The 25462-nt window shown below is 48.4% G+C and overlaps 1 protein-coding gene across 3 annotated transcripts in view; it reads right to left on the bottom strand.

The window, feature by feature from the left end:
* Positions 1-650: 650 nt before the first annotated feature.
* KIFC3 (kinesin family member C3) overlaps positions 651-25462 on the bottom strand; it is a 65426-nt gene continuing 40614 nt past the window's right edge. For 2 of the 3 annotated variants that reach the window (XM_043987011.1, XM_043987012.1), the window contains exons 7-19: positions 24888-25061; positions 22844-22991; positions 22524-22654; positions 21983-22094; positions 19940-20121; positions 18207-18311; positions 13239-13369; positions 11662-11785; positions 10299-10428; positions 9416-9645; positions 4881-5015; positions 4421-4532; positions 652-2756 (exon numbers count right to left, since the gene is read on the bottom strand). In XM_043987011.1, coding sequence (XP_043842946.1) covers positions 2731-2756; positions 4421-4532; positions 4881-5015; positions 9416-9645; positions 10299-10428; positions 11662-11785; positions 13239-13369; positions 18207-18311; positions 19940-20121; positions 21983-22094; positions 22524-22654; positions 22844-22991; positions 24888-25061 — 1740 coding nt within the window. In that variant the 3' untranslated portion in view covers positions 652-2730. Of the gene's footprint in view, positions 2757-4420; positions 4533-4880; positions 5016-9415; positions 9646-10298; positions 10429-11661; positions 11786-13238; positions 13370-18206; positions 18312-19939; positions 20122-21982; positions 22095-22523; positions 22655-22843; positions 22992-24887; positions 25062-25462 lie in introns of all 3 variants that reach the window. The other variant, XM_043987010.1, reaches the window with a different exon arrangement.

Below are 25462 nucleotides of genomic sequence, written 5' to 3'. Positions count from 1 at the left end.
CCACACCTGTTCCCAATCTGGACCCGGGTAATCCCTGCCCCTTTGCTGAAGCAGACAGGAGCCAGTGAGGCCGGCGAGAGGGACAGGTGGTGGCCAGGCCCGAGCACCTGTCCCTAACCCCATGGTGGTGTTTCTAGCCAAGTACAACTCCTTCATCCCCTTGGCTGCAGGGCGTATTGGAGATGAAACAAACTTGGCTACTTAATTATGGAGATAAATTAAAAGATATCCTTTGAAGAAAGTGACTTAGATACATACTGATTTTCCTCCTCTCTGCTGAGGGGGGAAGAGATGCAACGACTTCTCCCACAGAATCTACCCTGTTGTTTTGTGGGAGTCTCCTTTCACTAAAGCCAGTGACTCAACCTTTCCATTTTTTTTTTCAATTAACACTGTCTCTCCTTCCCCTCCCACCCCCTTTTCCACCCAGGGTGAGGAGGGAACCCTTGTGACAAATATGTATAATAAAGCAAGAAGATTCTCATACAGGCCATGTCCAAAACCGTCTCCCACCCTGCACCCCAAGTCCATCATCTCAGATGGGGGGGGGGAGAGATTCATCATCATTGGTCCCCTGGTGACCACGAATCACCTTTTACAAACAAAGAAGGGAGGGAGGGGATGCCTACACTTGGAGCAAGTTCTCATGCAATTTGTGCAAAAGAGCTCTCTTTATTAAAATCAGTAAAAACAGCTCCTATTCCAAAAGATCTTGGTTAGGAATCATGAGAGAAACATTAAAAAGGGCTGAAGTGGGAAAAGAGAAATCAGTGCATCTGAGACAACTGGATGGAAAGCATCCAGGGCCATGCGGCATTGTGTCAGCTGAGCTCCAGCCACTCCCCACGAGGCCCTCCTTGGCTCCAAGAGGGTCCTGTCACAAACAACAGTCAAACTTCACAAAAAACAAGAGGGCACCAAGCCTCTGGGTGATATAAATATGTGTCCAACAATGGCCTGGGGAGGGGCCACTGAGAGAAGAAAAACTTAAAATATCTCTGCTGATTCAATGAACTCTCCAGCGGTGTGTATGCACACCTATACACAGGTATGTACAAATTTGCTTTTCATGCTTTTGCTTTTCACCTGGAGGAAGGTTAGCTAGCTGCCCCTTTTCCCTTGTGTTTTATGTTTCCAGCCTTCTCCCCCTCCCTTGGGTTCAGCAAATATGAACCTAAGGGAACAGAGAAGGGTTGAAGGAAGTGAGAGGGAAGCATAGGGTTTTAGGATTGAAACCCCCTCCCAGGGTAAGATGATCCCCTCCCAGGGATCTCTGCACAGGTGAGGGCTTAGGGTTCAGACCTCCCTGCAGCTGTAGGCACACTGCCCTGGGCTGCCTGCCCACCAGCCATCTGCATTTTGAAAGCCAGTTTTTCCCCATCTCCCACGTTGCTTTGAACCAGCCTGCCCTGTAGGCTGTCACCTCTTCCCTTCCAGATGATTGGATGGGGTCGACCGTTGACTTTTTCCATAAAGTGCATCATTCCCTTGGGAAGCAGAACAGGGGTTGAAAGGACATCATGCCAGGAGAGAGAAGGGAGCCAAGCACCTTTCTCTAGCCCCACAAAGTTGTTAAATTGGTTATGGAGGCCTTGGCCTGGGTATTCCCAGCCTCCCTCCCCTGCATGGGAAGGATGGGAGGTTAAAGCAGCTTCTTGGGTCCTACAGGCTAATGGTTTTCCAGAAAACCAAGTCATGTGGATGGATGGAAATGGAGGGGAGAGAGGGGAGGTCAGTTCCATGGAGACAGGAAGGACAGTGGGCTAAGAATAAGGAGAGTCACCGGGGAAAGGGGGTGGGGTGGAGAAAGCCCATGCCTCCTGTCCCCTTGTTTCTCAAGTGTCCTTCCTCTTCAACCTGCAGGTGCTGCCCACACACCTGAAGGAAGATCATTTCTTGATGTCATCATGCTCTCCGCTCCTTTTCTCCCTCACGGAGAAATCTAAGCTTACTCTTTGCCCATTGGCTTTAAGGTAAGGGGGCACTTGAACCCAAAACCCACAAAGAGCACAGTCTAGGCCAATCCCACAAAACAAATTCAGTTCCAACCCATGGAGTGCCCATAGGCAGGGGATGTGTCAGCAGGACTCAAGCTAAGAGATGGGGCCTGAGAGGGCCCAGGATGGTGAGAGAGAACAGGTAGGCAAAGCCCAGGATCTTCTGCGGTACCACTCCGAGGTCCCCCGGGAATGCCCACAGTTAGGTCTGGGTCAGAGCGCTGAGTGTGCTGTACGTCAGCCATGAGAAAGACAGGCACCTGCTCCCTGAGCCAGGCCCAGCTCCCATCATCTGGACTAACCCAACCGTCCAGATGTGCCAACTTTCAGCCCCAAGGCCAAGTTGCCTCCTTGCAACCTAAAACGCTTGCAACCCCCAGTTAGGGCTAGGAGGCCAGTCCTTCTGGCTGAGATGTGCCAATGGTCCAGCCAGGCCCATTGGCCCCCAACACACACAAATTTCTGCTCCCTGAAGTCTGAGCTGGGAAAAAGATCCATTTCCTTCAAAACTAATTTCACATCTGTCGGGGATGGGACTGGGGAGAAGCAGAGTGTCTAGGGCAGAAAGGAGAAGCCCTCTCCTTCCTGGGCCTAAGAACAGTCTTTGCACATTTAGGGTCCTTGAAACCAGGTGGAAAGGAGGAGGTAGCAGCATGTAGTGTCTGTCCTTCCTCCAGCCTTGCACCCTCTGATTTCCTGGGCACTAGACACCCAGATGTTGGCTCCTGGTGTATCACACTGCCACCGGCTTCGTCTTTCCTGCAGCAGGAAGGAGGGAGAAAAGAGGCATCAGGCAAGAGGCTGAGGGACCGCCTGACTGGCACATACTCTCTGGCCACCCGAAGCAGGCCCCCAGGGCCTGGAAAGAAAGGAAAAGGCCAGAACCCCGTTAAAAGAAAGGCAAGAAAGAAACCCTAAGGCTGCATCCTAGCAATGAGACCCCAGGGCCTTGCAGCATCCACTCTCCAGGCATGAACGAAAGCAGGCTTTCACCACCTAGGCCAGAGATTCACCCCATCCCTCCCTGAGCACTCACCAAGGCACATGCTGGACAGACCCCTAACTTCAGGCTGAAAGCAAATCCAACAAAACAGTTTCACTGGAGAGACTGGAATCAAATGCCTTTCCTCTTCCTCAAGGCCAAAAGGCATGTAATCTGACTTCCTGGTCTAGGGGAAAGAGCCCTGGCCCAGAAAAACCCTTCGTCCTCGCTCTGCCACTAATTTCGTGTAGTCGGGCCTCAGTTTCTTCATCTGTAAAATGGGGTCACTGCACTAAAGCATTTCCAAGGAAGGAAGGTCCTTTTCACCTCTCATGTTTCATGGTTTTACCTCCCAGGATGAAAACAAAAAGAAACAAAAACTACACTTTCTGGAATGGGAAGGACACCAGGCCAGGACTGTCTGTTACCCTGGACCAGGCAGGCAGACCCTCCTGCCTTTTCCCTGGCATGCCATAAGAGTATTGAACTTGGAGTCCGGAAGACCCGAGTCTAAATTCTGCCTCCGACACAAAGCGGCAAATCAGCTCACCATCTCTAGGCCTCAGTTTCCTCCTGGGTACAATAAGGTCCCTTTTCAGCTTTTGAGACTCTGAGCAGAGAGATGCTTGGTTGGTCCCAGAGTTGGACTCCCTTGGAAAGAGCCCCATAGGCAAAAGAAACCTGGCTAGCTCTGGCCCTTTAACCAACTCACTGTGTGAACTCAGTTCTTCTGAGTCTCAGCCTAGTCTTTGCCCATCTGCAAAATGGGGATAACAATCTCTACTCAGCAGAGAGGATGGATGCCAAATTTCAAAAGGCACGATTCTAGTAATAAAAAGAATTTGTCCTGAGGGAGGAGAACTGGAAAAAGATGGGTCATTTGGTTTCTCCCAGGATTAGTCACTGACGGACAAGCACGTTCCATGCTGGAGGGAACAAATCTTCTGGGGGCTCAAGGGCAAATCACTCATTTAGTAGGTGAGAACTGGGGTTCAGTCGCAGGTCTATGCCTGCCCCAATTCCCCCAGACCACCCCAGTCAACTGGGCATCTCTGTGAGCTTCCAAAGGATCCCCAGCATTGACTGACCATTGTTTTTTGGTTTTTGGTTTTTTTAAGTGAGGCAATTGGGGTTAAGTGACTTGCCCAGGGTCACACAGCTAGTAAGTGTTAAGTGTCTGAGGCCAGATTTGAACTCAGGTACTCCTGACTCCAGGACCGGTGCTCCATCCACTGTGCCATCTAGCTGCCCCTGAGCGACCATTGTTGATGGTGGAAGAGAGGCTGGCCTCCAAGATCTGGGAAGACCCTGGCTAATGAGCAGGTGGAGGTGAAGGGGGTGCCCTCCCTGCCCACTTATCCTCCCTCTCCCCCTCCCCCCCAACACACATAGCCCTGATTATACGAAAGTGGTTCTGGCTCTTCCTCTTCTGTGGACTTACCTGAGGTCTGCAGTTTTCTCCTGATTGAGCTGGACCTGCTCATGGGGGGCCCAGAACTAGAAGAGGAGAAGGATCGGGCTGAAGATGGAGTCTGAACTGGACCTCCCTCAAACTGGAGAGAGAAAAAGGAAAGCTGGAATCAGACCCAAGTGAGGACAATGGAGGTGGGGGCTGTCCCAGAGTGCAGCGAAGCCAACAGACGATGGCATGAAGGAGGATAAAGAGAAAGGCCAGGGGGTAGTTAATGGCACAGTGGATAAAGCAAACCGGCCCCGGATTCAGGAGGACCTGAGTTCAAATCCAGCCTCAGACACTTGACACTTACTAGCTGTGTGACCCTGGGCAAGCCAATTAACCCTCATTGCCCCACAAAAAAACAAAAAAAAAAGAGTTAAAAAAAAGAGAGAGGGAAAGGCCAGACCCAACCCCAAGAGGGTGGTCCCAGGGAAGTTTCTGTTACCTCCAAATGCTCCTGACTAGACCAGGACATCAGCTCGGTCCTCCGGGACCCAGGGCCCAACTCCACAGACCTCACTCTCTCAGCAAACTTCAGAGAGCACAGCGTCTCACTGGTGTTCTTTTCCACGGGGGAAACCTGCGGGTGACATAGATCCTTCATTCCCTCTGCCCTTCCAGCCACGTTGGCTCAGGTCTCAAGCCTGAAGATCCATCCAAAGAATTTCTGAGTTGAAAGGGACCTCAAGCAGTCAGCCAGGCCACTAAATGTCTTCAGCCTCCACCCAGTGAGTGGCTTGTCTGGGATCTTCCAGAAAGGGTGAGAGGCTGCAAGGGAGCCTCATGTTTTGTTGCCATCAAAATAGCAACAGAAATGCCAAAAAGGAGCAAAACTACCTCAAATCCTCATGAGAGAATTTAAAATCACCCCCAAATAATGAGCAAACTTAAGAAGAACACAAAGACAATTTCATTAAAAAAGGAAATAAAGAAGCCAAGGCAGAGGATCAGAAGGCAGATTTACAGAAACAGTAGGAACAGTTACACTAGGAAGCAGGATAGGAACTTCCTCAAAACAAAGGATAACCAATATGCTAGGAAGGAAGGAAGGGAAAAGAAAAAGATAAAGGTCTCTGACCAGTGCCCAGTGGGATGGGATGATAATCCAGAGCTTCCCAATTGTGTTCCACATAACGGGAAAGGAGAACAGATGAGACAATGGAGGCTGGCAGAACTTTCCCTTCTTAGAAAAGTAGAAGACCTAACCCCCTTGCTACCTTCACACAGAACACTCTTATCTACCAGCTAGCTCTGGACATTTTCCCTGGCTGTCCCTCATGGTTTCTCATCTCTGCCTCCTGGCTTCCCTGCCCACCTTCCATCACAAGCCGCCCTTCCCAGTCCTCCTCAATCTTAATTCCTCCCTAGGAGGTTATCAGCAATTTATCCTGTATATATCATGTTTGGACATGGTTGGTTGCACGTCATCTCCCCCATGAGACTGGGAACTTCTTGAGGGCAGGGACTGTCTTTTGCCTTTCTTTGTATCTCCAGCACTTAGCAAGGTGCCCAGCACATAGTAGGTGTGTAATAAATGCTTGGTGGCTTGACTATAATATTAAATATGAAATTAGGTATCATCAAAGATATTCATTGTATATTTTTCAGTATGAAAATGAAATGAAATCAATTAAACCTATTTTACTCCCAAACAATCCTGGCCTCATCTTCATCCCGATGTAGTCTCTGCCCCCAAAGTCTGAGACAGCTAGGGGGTGAGGTAGCTGGAGTGAAGAAGACCTGTGTTCAAATCCTGCCTCAGTCACTTATTAGCTCGTGATCCTGGTTAACTTTTCTGAGCGTTGGTTTCCTCATCAAATAAAATGAGGACTTTGAACTAAACAGCCTGCGAGGTCTTTTCTCCATCCATTATCATACCGATAGGATCCAGGAGGTGCCTTTACAGGTTCCAGGTTTGTGGGTTTCCTGCTCTTAAGTTTTCTGGAGCTGAGTTAGCTCTGACAAGTGCTGGTATAACCAGACTGGTGACGTGACGGGAGACTTTATTACAGGGGTTTCACTGTAGCAAGGGCAGGAGAAATGCCTTCCTGACTCAACGTGAGTAACTTCCCCTGCAGAGGCTACAGACAGCCGTCAGCATCCCTTTGCCTGGCTCTGGCCAATGGAGGAGGAGGAGACATGATGGAGAGCCGACCTTACCCCCTGGATTCTCTTTCCTGGCTTGAATCTCTCAGGCTAGACACGAGAGGCGAGAGAGATCCGGCTCTCTGAACCCTCAAGTCCAGAAGGTTTTCACCTTTTTTTTTTTTTTTTAAGAAACAACATAGGAAAACAGATGATACTGAAATGCCCTAAGACCGAGCTGTGTCTCCCTGAATTGGTTCCCTTCCTCTGAAGGTTGTCCTTCTTGGTGTTAAGACCAAGCTTACAGAAATCCCCCCACTCAGGGGACAGCTAGGTGGCATAGTGGATAAAGCACTGGCCTTGGATTCAGGAGGGCCTGAATTCAAATCTGGTCTCAGACACTTGACACCAGCTGTGTGACCGTGGGCAAGTCACTTAACCCTCACTGCCCCACAAAAATTAAAAAAAAAAAAGAACCCCCCCCCAACTCTGCTTTGGCCAGATTCTGCTGCTTCTGGCCAAGCTTGGAGAGGGTAAAGGGGCTTTTCTAAGTGAGGAAAATGTTACACCTGGGACTACCACATCTTCCTGGGCCACGGGCCTTTGTCTAAAATGCTCTCATTGTATCTCAGGAACAACTCTCTGGGTCAGTTGGCATCTACTCTTTCCCCAAAAGGAAGCCTCTTGGGCACCACAGCTCATGAGGAGAGGGGCACATATCTTACACTGGGTTAAGGAAGAGCTTTAAAGGCAGCTTTAAAAGAAGCAGCCTCTAATCGAGTGATCATCTCTTCTTCTGGGATTCTCTCTTACACTGCCCTCTGCCAACAGAATCACAGGATCTCAGTCCAACCCGTCCCTGACCACGAATCCCCTTCAACATTCCCAGTAGAGAACAGGTGTCAGTCCGTGGGCCTGCTGGAATTTTAGGAAAGGCCTCAGGGAAGAGAGGAAGGGAGGGAATAGCTCTGAGCAGCAGAGACATAAACCAAGAGAGAATGGGTGCTAGAGAAAAGAACCAGAAAGAGGTTCAGATCAGGGGTTCTTAACCTGGGAGTCCCTGAACTTGGCTTGTTGGAAATATCGAGATAACTATTTCAGTGTGAGTGGTTTCTTCTGCAATCCTGGGGAGCTGACTTTCTGCATTTAAAAGCACAATTGTATTGTGCTGTAAGAAATGACGAGCGAGATGATTTCAGAAAAACCCGGGCAAACTTCTGTGAACTGATGCAAAGTGAAGTGAGAAGAACCAGGAGAACCTTCTACACAATAACAGCAATATTGTACAATGGTCAACTGGGAAAGACGTAGCTACTCTGATCAAGACAATGATCCAAGACAATCCCAAAGGACCTGTGATGAAAAATGTTCTCCCCCTCCAGAGAGAGAACTAATGAACTCTGAGTGTAGATTGAAGCATATACTTTTCACATTATTTATTTTTCTTGGGGTTTTTTGGGGGGTGGGGGGGGAGAAGCATGCGATTTCTCTTGTCATAAGGCTAATATGGTAATGTTTTGTATGACTTCACATGTATATTTTTTTTAATTTGGGGGGATGGGGCAATGGGGGTTAAGTGACTTGCCCAGGGTCACACAGCTAGTAAGTGTCAAGTGCCTGAGGCCGGATTTGAACTCAGGTCCTCCTGAATCCAGGGCTGGTGCTTTATCCACTGCACCACCTAGCTGCCCCCAACATGTATAATTGAAATCCCATTGCTTGCCTTCTCAATGGGTGGTGAAGGGCTAAAGGGAGGGAAAGAATTTGGAACTCAAAATTTTAAAAAATTAATGTTAAAGTTTTTAAATGTAATTGAAAAATATTTAATGGAAAAAAACATAATTTGAAAAATAGAATAACATGATTCTGAGCACATGTTCAGAGGCTTTCCCAGATAGTTGCCAAAGGAATCCATGACATAAAAAAAAGGGTTAAGGGACAGCTAGGTGGCGCAATGGATAAAGCACAGGCCCTGGATTCAGGAGGACCTGAGTTCAAATGCAACCTCAGACACTTGACACTAGCTGTGTGACCTTAGACAAGTCACTTAACCCTTAATGCCCCACAAAAAAAAAAAAAAAAGGGCAGGGGTTAAGAATCCCTGGTGCAGATGAACCATTGCATGGGAGATCTCGAGTAGTCTGTACAGGGATGCCTGCTTGGGGACCCATCCCTAACCTTTGGAGATGACATCATGGAAGACCACCATGATGTGTCCAGCAGAATAAGAAGCACCATGGACCTGACCCATGGGGACCCTGGTAATCCACAGTAAGGAGGAGTTGAAGAGCTGCTCATTCCATAATGGTGCCTCCCCACTCTGCAGGACATAGAGCTGGAAAATGAGGGAGGGGGTCAGCCCAGAGCAGCGCTTCTTAAACCCCTCTGTGTCTGGGCAGTGAGGAAGCCTATGGACCCCCTTCTCAGAATCGTGGGTTTAAACGCCAAAAACCCCACAGGATTACAAGGAAATCAATTATATGAAAATAACAGGGTAATTTTTTTTTCCCATCCAAGATCACAGATCCCCTGAAATCTATTTGTGGACTTTTTGGGGGGGTCTATGGACCCCAGGTTAAGAAACTCTGGTCTAAAAGAGTCTCCAGTCTTCAATCTGATGACTTATGAGTGTCTTCTGCCTCCAGGAATAAAACAGGTATAGAAAGCGCATCCTCAAGGCACCAAGAGGACATCCTTTCATTCAGTCTGTGTACACTTGGATAATCTTGCTTTCTGCACCCTAAGCCTCAGGAGGGAGTAGCCTCCAATTGCCACCCACGGGTGAGGCAGGCAGGGCGGAACTGCTGGGATTTTCCCAACCACACCCTTTGCTTACCCTGGACCAATATACAGCCTCGTCCTCCCTGCCTCCCAGCTTCTCCCAGTGGGTCTCACCTGCACCAGCATGAGGGTTTTGCTGTCCCCACTGAGGGAGTCCTGGAGTAGGTAGGTGAGTTTGGAGTTACGGAACGGCACGTGGCCCTGCCGGGATCGAAGAGCGGAGATCACGTCTCCCAGGGCTGACAGAGACTTGTTGATGTACTGGGCCTCGCGGAGTCGACTGCCCTCCGCCCCAGACTTGCCCACACGTTCGGACCCGGCCAGGTCCACTAGGTTTAGCTTCCCTGCAGAAGAAAGCCAGATGAGAACTCCAAGTGCCACAACTAGATCAATTTATAAATCAGACCATGGCAGGGTGGCCAACAGCCTAGCCAGACCGGTCATCTCAAGGATGAGATGGAGACCAGAATCTTGACCCGGATGGGACACAGGACTAACCATAGAGGCCACAATCTGTTATTCTGTGCAAAGTTCCCTTGAAAATCTTCATAAGAAAACTCCCAGGAGATCCAACTTGAGGTTCATTTTTGGAACTGGGATCAGTGGAAAACTGGGGCCCTAGTAGTCAACACTCCCGAAGGCATAACCAAGGGACAACTGGCCCCAGGTCTGGCCCAGACACTGACCAGGCTGGCTACTCCCTAACACAAAGGTGAGGTAAGTAGAGTCCCAGAGAGGAGGAAATGAATCTTCTGGGGTCAAAACTCACCATCCCCAACTTGGCTTTGTGTTCTCCAAGGGCAGTGAATCAATCATGGTATTGATACCACCACCCAGAGCCAGAAAAGTGCTGCCAAGTTATCTGCCCATACAAGTGCCTAGACACAGACATCTCAGCACCTCCTTCCCTGGGTCTCCCCTGGCTCCCTCTTCCCCAGGGTTCAAGCCTTCAATCTCTTCACTCTCCCCACCTCCATCCGGCACCTGAGACACTCACCAGTGGTCCGGAGCCCCGTGCTATAGTCAGTGCCCCGCACAGTGATGATTAAAAGGGCATGAGACCGAGAGCTATGCTCGTTGAGGTTGGTATATTCAGTGGTCCTATTGGTGTGGCCAAATTCAAATACCTGAATGGAGACAGAAGCAAAGTTATGCATTGGTATGCATTGGCTCTGTGTCCTTCTGGATATGATCACTGAGTGACCCTCTGATACCCAACAGAGGACACATAATGTGGATAACAAAGATTCCTTCCTTCCCTTTCTCTCCCATCCCTCTTCTCAGGGATACACATGATTCTTTCCCCCCTAAATGATTCATGGGTGCTTTCCTGAGAAAAAGGATGAAAGTGAAGGGGAAGGAACCCTCCCTTTCCTAGGGCCTGCTCCTGGACCATTGGCTCCATCCCCTGAGCTACCCTCCTTAATTTCCCAAGGGCAAGCCGACAGTCCATGAGCCAGTTTTTATATATAATGTATTGGGGTTCTAACACTCCCTGAGCTTCCTCTGTTTTCTCTCTCCTATGAAGGAAGGAAGCTGAGTTTCTCCACCCATCTTTAAGATTTTAATGAAAAAAATGAAAAAAAAATTTTTAAAGGGGGAGCCAGGTGGTGCAGTAGATAAAGCACCAGCCCTGGATTCAGAAGGACCTGAGTTCAAATCTGGCCTCAGACACTTGACACTTACTAGCTGTGTGACTCTGGGCAAGTCACTTAACCCTCATTGTCCCGTAAAAAAAAAAAAAAAAAGATTTTAATAAGCTGACTAGCCACAGAGGGTCAAAGCTGGGTGGGATATTATAGGACAACTAGTATCAGCCCCTTATTTTACAGGTAGGGAAACTGAGGCCAGGGAAGGACAGTGACATCCCCCAGGGGGAGTAAAGGACAACTGTCCCAGGTGATAAAATATCAGAGCCAAAATTTGGGTCTTCCATTGTAAATACAACGCTCATTCCCCCGCAATGCCTTTCCCCTTTTGTCATCCTCAGGCCTCTGGTGTGGGCCTAGCGGGAGAGCAGCAGATCACGCGTCTTCATATGCTCCTTCCTCTATTAACTATTTCCAGTTTCTCCTGTCTATAGCTTTGCTGTCTGCGACCTGTCTTTCTCCATTAGGCTGTGAGCTCCCTAAGAGCTAGGGCTGTCTGTCGCCTTTGCTTGCTTCTCCAGCAGCAGGCACACAGTAGGTGCCTAACAAATGGCCATGACTGACCGATACTGCCCTTCCAGGGAGGAACACCTGAATTCAAAGGGGTGGGTCAGGCCTATCAAGCTGGAGTTGTGGTCCCGGGGCCAAGATCCTCCCGAGTCCACTCCTCAATCAGCCAATGGGGCTTCCCGTTGCTCCAACCCCACGAACCCTGTTAATGTCCTCCACGCTCTGAACTTTGAACTCCGTCAGCCCCGGAACATACAACTGGCCACTGCCATCTGGGCACAGCTTAATCTCCAGCTTCTCCTGTGGCTCCTTCCCCAACAAGTCCCTGGAGAAACAAGGAACGAAGGCAGTGAGGGCATGGCTCCGCAGCGAGGTGCCTTAGCTGAAAAAGCACTAACTCCATCCATTGGTAAAAAACAGAATTGTGGGCAGCTAGGTGGCGCAGTGGATAAAGCACTGGCCTTGGATTCAGGAGGACCTGAGTTCAAATCCAGCCTCAGACACTTGACATTTAACTAGCTGTGTGACCCTGGGTAAGTCACTTAACCCTCATTGCCCTGCAAAAAAAAAAAAAACAAACACAGAATTGTACCAATGGATAAATTATTGTCTAGAGCGGGACGTTCCGGCTGCCCCTACTGAGCGTTAGTCATCCTTGCCTCCAGTGTGCAGGAGGGAGAGTCTGAGCCAGGCTCATGTGAGCCCAGAGACCCCCACCAGAGTTTGGAGTCTAGGTCATGGGGGACCCTCCTCCTCACCCCCATCTCACCACCCCATTGGCCAGACAAACTAAGATGGACACTGCAGTCCAGAGAGGGGCTGCTTTCTTCCACCCAGGTCGAGGGCCCTGCACCTCTTCTCAGAGAAGCGGAGTCTGAAAGCTCCCTAGCCCCCCAACATTCAGCTCCAGGCTTCCCCATTATGCCAATTAAAGCTGTTCACCTTCAGTCCAATTCACATAACATTTATGAAGTCTCCAGACCAGGTGCTGGACACACAATAAAACAATGGCCCCGTCCCTACCCCCGAGGGGCTTACATTCTAATAAGAGAGGATGGGATACAACGAGACGAGGTGTCATGGGAGGATGGGGCCAAAGGAGAGCCAGGCAAAGGACTGTAAGAAATTTGAGGGGGTTCAGAGAATTCTGAAACCAACAAACCCACAACAACCAAGAGCGTTAGTTTTGCAAAGCTCATAATGAATATCATCTCATTTGATCCTGGTGAGACCCCTGTGGGTTGGTGCTGCTCTTATGCCCTTTCTACAGATGAGAAAACTGAGGCAGAGCGGGTAACGGACTTGCCCAGGGTCATGCCGCTAGCAGTAACCTCTTTAAGATCCAGGGAACGAGAAAGCCTGAGGGAATGAGAGCTGTTTTACAGGGAGTATTCCCTTTAGAGCTCCCATGTCAGCCCAGGGCTCAGTAATGTACCTGTTTCACATTCTTTCTTTCCTGGAGGCCACAGAACAGATTTTAAGAACTGCCCTGATCACGGAATCTCAGTGCTGGAAGGGTCTCCTATGGCCATGTGACCCAACTGGTACCCGCACAGCCATGCCCTTCCCAGCATCCCTGACAAATGGTCACCGATACCTCCAGGATAGGAGCCCTCTACTCCTCCCTCGTGTTTCCCTTGGAGAGCTGCAGCCCAGCCCTGCCTCCCCCAGGCTTCTCCCCCTTGCTGCCACCTCCCATTGCAAGAGAGCCATCCATCCCATGGGAGCTGAGAGGCAGCCGGGGCTTCCCTCTCCTCCACTCCCCACTGGGCCGCTACCTGAGGGCTTCGTTGTAAATCTCCGCCACGCTGACCGTGATGGTGTATTCCCAGTCTGCCGCCTTTTCCTGCACCTCATTGAAGAGCAGCTGAAGGGCCCGCTGATTGATCCCCGGGTTTTCAACCGTCCCCTGCAGGGAGAAAGGGGAAACTCCCCAGGTGAGATTTCTCTACCTTCATTAAGCTCAGGCCCGGACTATTGATGTAGAAATCTGATCAGATCCAGATCCCCGGATCCAAAACATCCAAGGCTTTCCATTAGCTGGACCGCCCTGAGCTCGTCCCTAACAGAGATGCTCTGTCTTTGCCACTCACCACCTGTGTGACCTTAGGTGTGACTCAGCCTTCCCCTGCCTCTGTTTCTTCTCTGCAAAATGAAGGGGTTGGCCTTGGTATCTCTAAGGTCCTTTCTGGGTCTATCTATGATCTTACAATTCTTCCTCTCCTACAAAACGTCATTCTCCTTCTCACCAACATGTTTTTGGCTAGTGTAGTTCCTACCACCCAGAATGCCCCTCTTCTATGCCCAGCATCCCTTAGGGCCCAATACCAGCCCCACATCCACTGGAGAACCTTCTCTGACTCTCATTTCTGACTGCCTAAGGTGATTATTGTTTGCCCCACACAGCCAGCACTTAATGACATATTGCCTTGTATTCAATCAATCAATCAATCAACAAATATTTATCTGGCACTTTCTATATGCTTTTCCCCTGTACTAAGATAGCCTTTGAGGGATAAAACCTGTCCAGGATAAACTCCCTATGCTCAAGGATCTTGGAACCTATTTGAGGACCCAAGACAAATTAGAAACACACAAAACAATCGGAGAGCCGTCAGTGACAAATGTACAGTTGAGGATCGCGGTTTATTTTTGAGGATGGTGTACTTTGGGGGCCTGGCAGTTCTTCAACAGGCCTAATATAGTAGCTCGCATACAGCCAGTGCAGAATAAATGTTTAGTGAACTGAACTGAATCAGTCAGTCACGTTAGGTTGCATGTTCACAGTGGAATGGACCTAGGAGATGACAGAGTCCAATCCCCTGTTACAGAGAATGAAACTGAGGCCCCAGAGACTTGTCCAAGGTCATACGGATGGTAGGAGGCAGAGATGAGGCTGAGGCCCAGCCCTTCTGAGTCTGAATCCAGAGAGACTGTGAGTCCTTCTGAGTTCTGTCCTTTCAATTAGACTTAAAGCTCCCTGAAGGCAGGGACCATATCTCCTCCCTCCCCATCCCCCAAGGGGTGGCCTCGCACCCAGCCGGTGCTTTGGAGGGCCTCCTGGCTTGGAATGGAGAGGAGAGATTTGCTCACCTCCGTGCTCTCTTCCCATGCCTTGATGCATCCTGGCCCCCTCCCCACCCTTGCACCCATCTCCCCGCTCCCGAATCACAGAGCAAGAATTGAGGCAGTTTGTGGGGAAGGGGGAGACGGAGCCATCGACCACGAATAAATGAGTGGGAAAAGCATATATTAAGTACTTACTATGTGCCAAACTTGGTGCCTCTAAACTTTCCAGGCCCAGCTTGGGTTTCTGTGAAACCGCTTTGTCCGGAAAGGCCTGTTTCTGCTCCTCTTGCCCCAGATCTCACAGCCCTCCTCCTGGGCCGTTGCTGCTGCTCCTCCCAGCCACCCACTCTTCCCTCACCCACGGGAGCAGAGGCACAGCTCCATAACCACCAGCACTTAAAAAAGCGAGTGGAGGAAAGCCCAAGGGACGGCTTCGATCCTTTCTCTCGTCATTGTCAGGAAGTTCTTCCTTATCGCTAACCTAAATCTCGCGTGCTGCTCACTCCCTTTGGAATCAGTGCCCTCTGGGAGGCAGGATGGGCAGACAGTCGGGGACCCTTATCCCCCTTCACTCCCCGCTTCTGGGACAAAATGATGTTAACACCTCTGGCCTCCCCTCCTGGGTTTTGGTCCCCAAAGCTTCGGGGCATCTTCTCCATTGGGATTCTCTATGATTCTGACCCTGCCTCCTCCTTGGACTGCAGGGGCCAGACAGCAGCCCAGTGTCTCAGGGAGATTCCAATCGATCCCCCCTATTCGTTCCTATGGAGATAACTCGGGGCTGTGCCAGCTTTCGGGAATACAACCCCACAAGTCTGCGTCGGTCCCTAGTCTGGAAATCCCTGGAGGGCAAGGACTGGCGCTAACCTTTGTGGCCCAGCAAACAGGACAGGCATTTACTTCCTCGATGTCCCCTGACAAAGGCCTGGCCACCTCCTTTGGCCACAAGAGGCACCCAGGTCTATCCCTCAGCTCCCCCACTATCCCAGGCCCCATCACTTTTCAAAGGATCCTAGATCATGAGTCTGTTATTTATACTATCAGCCTCCCAGATCACGGAAGGACCTGGCAGCTACACTAGACAGACAGTAGCTCGTATACAGTAGGCACATAATAAATGTTTGGTGACCTGAGCCAAGTCCAGCACTCAAATAAACAGATTTTACTGAGTCTACGATGTGCAGACTGATCTGAGCTTTTCAGTGCATGCACCTTCATCAACGACAGTGAGCATTCATGGGTTGTGTGAAGGTTCACAAAGCATTTGCCATGTATTATCTCATTCAGTTCTCACAACAACCCTGGGAGGGGGTGCTATTATTACCTCTTTTTACAGATGAGAAACCTGGGGTCCAGAGAAGCTATGTCTTACCTAGGACCACACAGCGAGTAAGTGACTGGGGCAGGATTTGAACTCAGGACTTTCTAACTCCAGGTCAGGTATTCTCTCTCTACTTGACCAGAACCAGAAGGCAATTCAAAGGTAATTCCAGGTGGTAAGGGAATAGGAAATATCTCTGCAGCATCCAGGACAAATGTTAATACAGTCTCTGCCTGGGGACATTTAATGACTATATTACTACATCCTGGAGCAGATCACCCTACTTTTTGACAACTCTAGTTGCAGCGGATAGAGCACTGGGCCTGGAATTAGGGGGAGCTGAGTTCAAATCCAGCCTTAGTAGCTAGATTACCTTGGGCAAGTCACTTCACCCTGTTTGCCTCAGTTTCCTCATTTGTAAAATGAGCTGGAGAAGGAAATGGCAAAGCACTCCAGTATCGCTGCCAAGAAAACCCTCAACGGGGTCACAAAGGGTCAGATATGACTGAAAAACGACTGAACAACAGCAACAAATTGTTAGAAAGTGGTTCTTTATACTCAACCAAAACTCTGCCTCTCAGCAACATCTACCCACCGATCCTGGTTCTGCCCGGAGGGGCCAAAGAGAGCAGGGGGTCCCTCATCCACATGAAAACTGAGCCAGTCTCTGAAGCCAGCTGTTCCAGACCTTCTAGGCCACCCCACGGGAACGAGGGCTAATGTCTTCCCCCTCTCGGTTCCTTATTTTCTTCTGATCCTAAATGGAGTGTGGGGGGAGGGAGGATGGGGAGGGCCGAGATTGGATGACGTCTGAGGCCAAGCCCAGCTCCACAGTATGGTGCAAAACAGAAGAAGCCCGGAACCTGGAGCCAGACAGTGTGACCTTAAGCAAGTGTTTAACTTTTCTGAGACTCAGTTTCCTCATTTGCCAAAGGATAGGGTGAGGTTAGATGACTTCTAAATTCTCTTCTACCTCCAAAAATCAAGGATACTGTAATCTATGATCCACAGCGCTTTGTTATTCTCCAAGCTACACATGCTAGATTCGTTTGACAAATCCTTGGAGGACAGAGCCCCTAATCCCCTTGCTTTCTTGGTCCCCCTACCCTGGCTACAATACAATCTGTCCATGTCCTTTCTAAATGGTGCTCAGAGCTGTCCACAGTGCTCCAGCCAGGTGTGGGCTCATCATGTAGCCCCTTCCTCACTCTGGAACGTTCTATCTCTATTAATGCGGCCTAAAATCACCTGAGCTCTGGGGACTATTGTGTCACACTACTGACATCTACAGAGCTTGCAATCCACTCAGATACCAAGATCTTTTTTTCTTAGTAGGACTGAATCAACCAGTAAAGTCCCTACCCTGTCCCACTTGAATTAGAAATAATTTTTCTTTTAAAATGTTGACCAATGACCCCAGAGCTCAGCAGTTCAATCTCCCTTTGGACATCACTGAGAAAATGCCCAACAGGGAGGCCGTGGACCAGAAGCCAGAGCCAGCATGCAAGGAAGTCCTCTAAGAGGCTACCTCTGAAATAGACAGCAAAACTATACTAGCAAGGGGCAGTTAGGTGGTGCAGTGGATAAAGCACTGGCCTTGGATTCAGAAGGACCTGAGTTCAAATATGGCCTCAGACACTTGATACTTAACTAACTGTGTGACCCTGGGCAAGTCACTTACCCCTCATTGCCCTGCCCCCCCAAAAAAACCCTATACTAGTGGGGGATCTTAACCTTCCCCTCTCAGAACTAGATAAATCTAACCATAAAATAAATAGGAAAGAAGTTGAAGAGGTGAATAGAATTTTAGAAAAGTTAGATATGATAGACCTCTAGAGAAAACTGAATGGGGATAGAAAGGATTATACCTTTTTCTCAATAGTACATGGCACATACACAAAAATTGACCATGTATTAGGGTACAAAAACCTCACAGTCAAATGTAGAAAGGCAGAAATAGTAGATGCATCCTTTTCAGATCATGATGCAATAAATATTACATGCAATAAAGAGCCATAGAAAGATAGACTGAAAATTAATTGGAAACTAAATAATCTCATCCTAAATGAGTGGGTCAAACAACAAATCATAGAAACAATCAATGACCTCCTCCAAGAGAATGACAACAATGAGACAACACGCCAAAACTTATGGGATGCAGCCAAAGAAGTTCTTAGGGGAAATGTTCTATCTCTAAATGCTTACATGAATAAAATAAAGAAAGAGGAGATCAATGAATTGGGCATGCAACTAAAAAAGCTAGAACAAGAACAAATTTAAAATCCCTAATTAAATACTAAATTTAAAATTCTGAAATTCAAAGGAGAGATTAATAAAATTGAAAGTAAAAGCCTACCTCCATCGTGTAAGTTTTGCCCGCACCAGTCTGTCCATAGGCAAAAATGCAGACATTGTAGCCATCAATGCATGAAGTGATCAAAGCCTGAACTTCTTGGAACACCTGCCAAGGAAGACAGGAGAAGAGAGGGAATGTGAATCAGGCACCTGGCTTGCAGGGAGGCAGTTTGTCTTCTCTTCTGCAAATAATGTCCCCAGCAGCAAAGGGAAAGAGTCGAGACTCTGGCTCACACTCAAGACATCTGGGAGATGAACGATTTTATTTCACAAATTTAGGAGAGACCCTTGGGAAAGTTCTATTCATTCATTCATCCATCCATTCATTCAGCCAATCAGTCAACCCACCAGTAATACCAGTTTTTATTAATGAAATGCAACATATTGTTATTACTGAATAAGTGAACAGAGCCTTCCTAAATAGAATTTTCTAGCTAATAATGTCATTATGTAGTCAAATAGATGAATAACAATGCATTTAATAACAAGCATATCATTATGTATTTGAATAGATGAATAAATAATACATTTCTTATTCTTGAATGAAAAGGGATTTTCCTAAACTCATGAAGTTAAGAGTGCTTCTTTTTCCTACCCTAACTCCTTCCTCAGGCTTTGTACTAGGAAAAGGAAGGGAATAGCATTTATATAGTGCCTACTGTGTACCAGGTACTATATGTTAAGCACTTTACAAATATCACCTCACTTGATTATCACATCCACCAAGAGAAGTAAGTGCTATTATTATTACTGATGACAGTTCAAATTTGGCTTCAAACACTTGATCACTGAGTAATATTGGGCATGTCATTTAACCTCTGTTTGCCTCACTTTTCTCACCTATAAGATGCAGTTAATAATAGCACCTACCTTGTGGGTTGTTGTTGTGAAGATCAAATGAGATATTGGTGAAACGCTTAGCACAGTACCTGGCACATAGTAGGTGTCATATAAATGCTATCACCATCAACACTGTCGTTATTGTTACTATGTGAGCTTGGGCAATTCACCTGACCTCCATAGACCTCAGTCTTCCTGTCTGTAATAAGAAGGGGCCAGACCTGTTGATCTCTCTAACATCCCATGATATCATTAGCACCAACAACAGAGGGAAGGGTGGCTTGCTTAATGCAGGGCTCTTTAGGGAAGGTAAAGCTGTGGAATGCAAAGGAAGAGGAGGAAGAGGAGGAAGAGGAGGAAGAGGAGGAGGAGGTGAAGGAGGAAGAGGAGGAAGAGGAGAAGGAGGTCTTTGATGGTACCTGGGGTCCAGCCCTCCATGATCTGACTCCTTAGTTCACAGGCCTCAGGTGTGTTAGACACACAAAGACAACATGTCTTTGTCTCACCCTCTGACAGTCCACTTGACATTCTGGAGAAATCCCTCCCGTTGGCCTGGGGGTGGCAGGTTTAGATCCCCCCAGACTCTACCTCCTGGACTCTTTTTGTTTCTTCTCCAAGTGGAGCAAAAAAGGATTGGCAGAGGAGATGCCAGTCACAGCCCCGGCCTCTCTTTTCCCTGCCCTCCCAGCTGCTAATGCCTGCTCCTTTGCAATTACCTTCTATCTACTGCATACCTTGTATGGAGCAAATTATTGCCTGCTCTCCTGCCATTAGACTCTGAGCTCCCTAAGGAATGGGAGTGCCTTCTTGCCTTTCTCTGTATCGACACAACTTAGCTCAGGGGCAGCACATAGTAGGCGCTTGATAGATGCTTATTGACGAGCTTTCACTCACATCTTGTTGGGTTGCGTGGGGAGGGAACACCTTATCCAACTCAAAAGACACGGGCTTCCCCTTGTGCAGCAGGTGGATGACGGCATCATCGTCAGAGTCAAAGGTCACTGCATTGGCGGCATCGGGCCCGTCCCCATCCTCTTTGGTGATGGGCCGGACTCTGCCAATCACGCGGATGTTTCCTTCATTATGGGGTGCGGAGAAGAGAGGTTAAAAATAAAGATTAGTGCAAAAGGAAATCTTAATCCTGTGAAACATTCTCACAATCTCACTTCCACAAACATTTTTCTCAGCTCAAGAAACACTTTGCTCAATCACACATATTAATTACAAGATTTGTATTTTTTTTCCTCAGTAGGGGGGGTTCATATAACACATTATACATAATAAATTTATGAGTAATTTGTATTTGTGGAAAACAAAGAAGGAAGGGACCAAACATTCATTATATATTGTGACATTTGATCCTCAGAACACCCCTGGGAGTTAGGTGCTATTCCTATCCTTATTTCACAGTTGAGAAATCTGAGGCAGATAGTGGTTAAGTGACTTGCCCAGGGTCACACAGATAGTTAAGTGTCTGAGGCTGGATTTACACTCAGGTCTTCCTGATTTCAAGCCTAGTTACCAAGAAGGGAATTTTATTAGGAGCAGCAAGACTGGATTATTACAATCACTAAAACTTTAGGGCCCATAATGGCTTGACAGCGGATACCAACAAGGTTTATGAGACCTTTTAGCCTTTTTATTTATTCATTCATTCGTTTGTTTGTTTGTTTGTTTATTTATTTATTTACTTACTTATTTTTGGTGAGGCAATTGGGATTAAGTGACTTGCCCAGGGTCACACAGCTAGTAAGTGTCAAGTGTCTGAGGCCGGATTTGAACTCAGGTGCTCCTGAATCCAGAGCCAGTGTTTTATCCACTATGCCACCTAGCGCCCCGAGACCTTTTAAGTATTAAGTAATAATCTGATCAGACAACAACCCAAGAGAATTCCACAGGACCCATGATGAAAAATACACTCTGAGGGGCAGCTAGGTGGCATAGTGGATAGAGCACTGGCCCTGGAGTCAGGAGGACCTGAGTTCAAATGTGAGCTCAGACACTTAACACTTACTAGCTGTGTGACCCTAGGCAAGTCACTTAACCACAATTGCCTCACCAAAAAAAAAAAAGAAAAAAGAAAGATACATTCTGTCTCCAGAAAGAAAACTAATGAACTCTGAATACTGATTGAAGCATATTTTTAAAAAACTTTCTTTAATCTTTTTTTTTCCCCCCGGGGGGGGGGGTGTTCTTCTACAATATGGCTAATATGTTTTGTAAGACTTCACACATATAATTATCAGACTGTTTGCCTTCTCAAAGGGTCAGGGAGTAGTGGGAGGGAAGGAGAAAATTTGAAACTCAAAATTTTAAAAAGGAATGTTAACTTTTTTAACATGTAGTTGAGAAATACTTAACAAAATTCATAAAAACATATTTTTAACAAATTATTAAGCTCTTACTATATGCCAGGTACAATGTTAAGCGCTAGGGTTACAAAGAAAAGCAAAAACAAAGGAACTTTCAGGAAGTTTACATTCTAATGGGGGAGGGAGGTAAGGAGACAACATGTAAATACCTAGACAATTATGAGACTTACACAGAGTGGAAGAAGAGCAGATTGGAAAGATCTTTTCTCAGAATAATGTTTGACAAAGGACTACAGTGGCAACCACAGCCAACCTAGCCCTCAGGGTGAGAATTAAGCACCTACTATGTGCCAGGAGTTGTGCTGAGTACTTTACAAATATTATCTCAAGTGATCCTGGGAGACCAAGGGCCCTACTCTATTGCTGAAAGATAACATTTATTCAATTTCCGAAACTTTCTGAAAAATATTTTCCTCTCACTTAATATCTCCCGGCTCCAGAATTCTCCTGGCACTAATTCTCATCTGAGCCCAGGAGAGAGTATGGCTCTACCATCTCCTCCCTCCCACTCCGCTTGCTCCCCCCGCCCCCCAGCCCAACCCTACCCTCCTCCTTTCTTCCTCACCTTTCAGCCTCACCAGCTCATTGTGGCACTTTTTGCGGAGTTGTAGTTCCCGGCGGTATTTCCTCAGCAGCTCGCGGTTTGTGCTGTTTACTTCTTCAATGGCTTGGCCAATCTGATGGGAGGAAGACCAAGGAGGTGACTGAGAGGTCCTTCTCTTCTAAGTAGTCCTCCTTTTCTCCCCCAGAGCCCTGAAGGGGCTTTCCTTTCCCCATAGCCAGCAAGAGGGTCCACATCCCAGGGATGCCCAAAGCTTGGGAGACAGCAGGTCATAACAGACAGAACACTGAGCTAGGACTCATGAAGGCTCTACCACCAACTTGCCCTATGTCCCTGGGCAAGTTACTTGCCCCATCTCAGCCTCAGTTTTCTCCTCTATAAAATGAAGGGGCCAGAAGAAATCCAGAGCCGAGATTCAGAAAGAGATGGTCAAAAGGCCTCTAGACCCACTGAGAAAGGCTGGGGGTAGGGATGGGGGAAAGGTGGAATCACATCTTTGACATGGGTAGATGAGAAGCCCACCCGGCCCCTTCACAATACCCACCTCTGCTCTGGCACTCCTCAGGGCTTCCTGCAGCAGGAGAGGGAAATCCCGAACCTGCCTCTTCAGGCCATTGTAGTCATTGGTGAGGGTCCGAAGGGCCGGCTGCAGGGTCAGGAGGTTGGTCCTGACGCCTGGAAATGAGCGAGGGGAAACAGAACGTGAGTGATTTCCACCAGGGCCCCTTTCAGAGGGACAGAGAGTGGTCAGCGCTGCCCTTTGGCTGCACCCAACGCCTGACAGGCATCATCAGAGAATGAGGGCTGGCCAATCTGGGGGGAGGAGAGGGTGGTAGGATAGAAGGGCTCCCCTCCCTTCCTCACCTGCCAGGTTCTCATGCACAGCCTTCATCTCCACTTGGGCCCTGGCAAAAGCTTCCTCGATGGCCCGGTTCTTCTCCTCTTCCATGGTCTGCATCTCCTCCAGCATCTGCCCGTGTGCCCGCTCCAGCTCCGACTCATACATCATGATCTGCGATGGGAGAGAAGAGAGTGGGGAGAAGCTGCCTCCCTTCCCTGGGCAGCCCGAGGTGGCCCAGCCAAGAACCCCTGCTGACACACCCCCACTGCAGGTGGTGGTAGGAAGTCTGAACATGGAGGGTCTATTGTCTAGTCCCAGCTCTATCACTAACTTCCTGGGTGACTTCCACCCCTCTCTAGGTCTCAGAAGTCTGACAGAAACCCTATGAGTCAATTCAACATTCATTCATTCATTCATCAAACATTTATTGAATGCCTACTGTGTGCAGGACACTATTATTGAACGCCTACTATGTGCAAGACACTGTGGTTCCATGATTCTCCACATGCTATGGCTGCCTAGAACTCTGAAACTCAGAAGCAATTTGCAAACAGCTAATCAATAAACATTGATTGCAAAGCCCACTGTGAGTATTTAGTAAATGCTTATGGGTCTGAGAGCATCACCTGCTGTGTGGTGTTCAAAGCTCTCCACAGCCTGGCCCTTTCCTACCTCTGTCACCGTCTTAGATTCTGCGAGAATTCAGCTAATAAATACATATTAAGTCATCTAGCCAACTCCAGGCCCACCTCTGGGCCTTTGCACTGGCTCTGCCCCTCCTCCCTCCTCCTCTGTGCCTTTTGGCTTCCCCAGCTTCCTTCAAGGCCCAGCCTAAGCCTTTTCTTCAGTAGGAAGACTTCCCTCATGCTCCAAGCTGCTGGAGCCTTCTATACCCCTCTGTACATTCCTGTATGCATCTTGTTCTAGGAGCATGGGCGCCCCCACGATTAGAGTGGGAGCCCCCTGAAGGCAAGAACAGGGATTGCACCTGTCCTTGCATCCCAGGTGCTTATCACAGTAACCCCGCACACAGGCACCCACACTGAATAAATGCTTGTCGACTAGCTGATGGACTTTCCTTGAGTTCTCTCCTCATTGCACAGATATCAATGGAGCCCTTGAATTACACTAACATGCCACCCTGAGGCCTCACCCTAGAAGGCAGGAGAGCCCAGGTTCCCAAAGGCTCTGCAAGGACTCAGAGGTCCTGCCACGTTGGAAAGGCTTCGAGGACAGCCTGGCCATTGAACGTATCTGCCATTGGAGGACAAGCCTAGTTATCAAGCAATAAACATTTATTAGGCACCTACTATGTGCCAGGCATTGGGCTAAGCACTGAGGATACAAAAGGAGGCAAAAGACAGTCCTTCACTTAAGGAGCTCACGGGCTCAACTTGCAAACAAAAGGTACAAACAAGCTACATACAGGACAAGCAGGAGATAATTAACAGAGGGAAGAGGCTGAAATTAAGAGGGGTTAGGGAAAGCTTCCTGTAAAAGATGGGATTTTAGTTGGGACTTAAAGGAAGCCTGGGAGGTCAGTGGTTGGAGGGGAAGAGGAAGAGTGTTCCAGGAACAGGGGACAGACAGAGAGAAGGTGGGGGGCCAAGAGAAGGAGGGTCTAGTTCCAGTCTGGCCACTGGGTAAGAGGCTCTGGCTACAGAAAAGCCCCAAGTCCATCCCCAAAGGCAGCTGTGAAAGGGCTGCAATCCGCCTGTGTGGAATAAAGACTGACGCTAATGAGAGCAGGGCTTGCCTCTTACCCCCTTCCCAGAGGGGGAGCTTCATGAGGGCAAATAATGAGTCTTATCAAAGCTTTTTGCATCCCTCCCAGCATCTAATGCAGGGTTCTGTACACAGCAGGCATTTAATAAGTGTCTATTGAGCAAACAAATTCCTCTCTCTGTCTCTATCTCTGCATCTCTCTATGTGCCTCCCTCTCTGTCTCTCTCTCTCTCTGAATTTCTCTATTTCTCTCCATCTCTGTCCCTCCCCACCCCACCCCTTCTCCTTTTGCACTTATGCAAGGACATGGGAGCTTCCCTGGGGCACGCGGGTTCTTTGTACCTGAGCCTTGAGCTGGGTCGTTGTCTGCTGAGAATTCTGAAGCTGCTGCTCCATCTCTTTCAGCACCTGCCTCTGCATCCCCACCTGCTCCTGTAAATACTGGTTCCGGGCTTGGGTTTCACACAGGGCCTGCTTGGTCTTGGACGAGTCTACTTCCACTGTCTTGATGATGTACTGAGAGAGACATGTGTATGAACACATGTCCATGCAGAGGAATGTTAGTATCTCACCAGGGGCCAGAGGTGTGTGTGTGTGTGTGTGTGTGTGTGTGTGTGTGTGTCAGAGAGACAGAGACAGAGAGAGGAGGGAAGAGAAGAGGGAAAGAGGGAGGGAGGGAGACAGAGAGAGAGAGAGAGAAGGAGGAGGAGGGAGGGAATAGAGAAAGACAGACAGAAGGAGGGGAGAGAATAGACAGGAAGAGAGACACAGGGAGAAAGAAACAGAGAAACAGAGAGACAGACAAAGAAAGGAGGAGGGAAGAAAGAGAGAGGAAGGAGAGAGAGACAGACAGAGAGAAGGAGAGAGGAAAGAGAGAGAGACAGAGAGAGGAGGGAAGAGAAGAGGGAAAGAGGGAG

Source organism: Dromiciops gliroides, chromosome 2 (assembly GCF_019393635.1).
Source record: "Dromiciops gliroides isolate mDroGli1 chromosome 2, mDroGli1.pri, whole genome shotgun sequence".
Taxonomy (NCBI): Eukaryota; Metazoa; Chordata; class Mammalia; order Microbiotheria; family Microbiotheriidae; genus Dromiciops; species Dromiciops gliroides.
The sequence above is the reverse complement of the archived record's forward strand: the minus strand, read 5'-3'. Positions and strand labels throughout refer to the sequence as shown.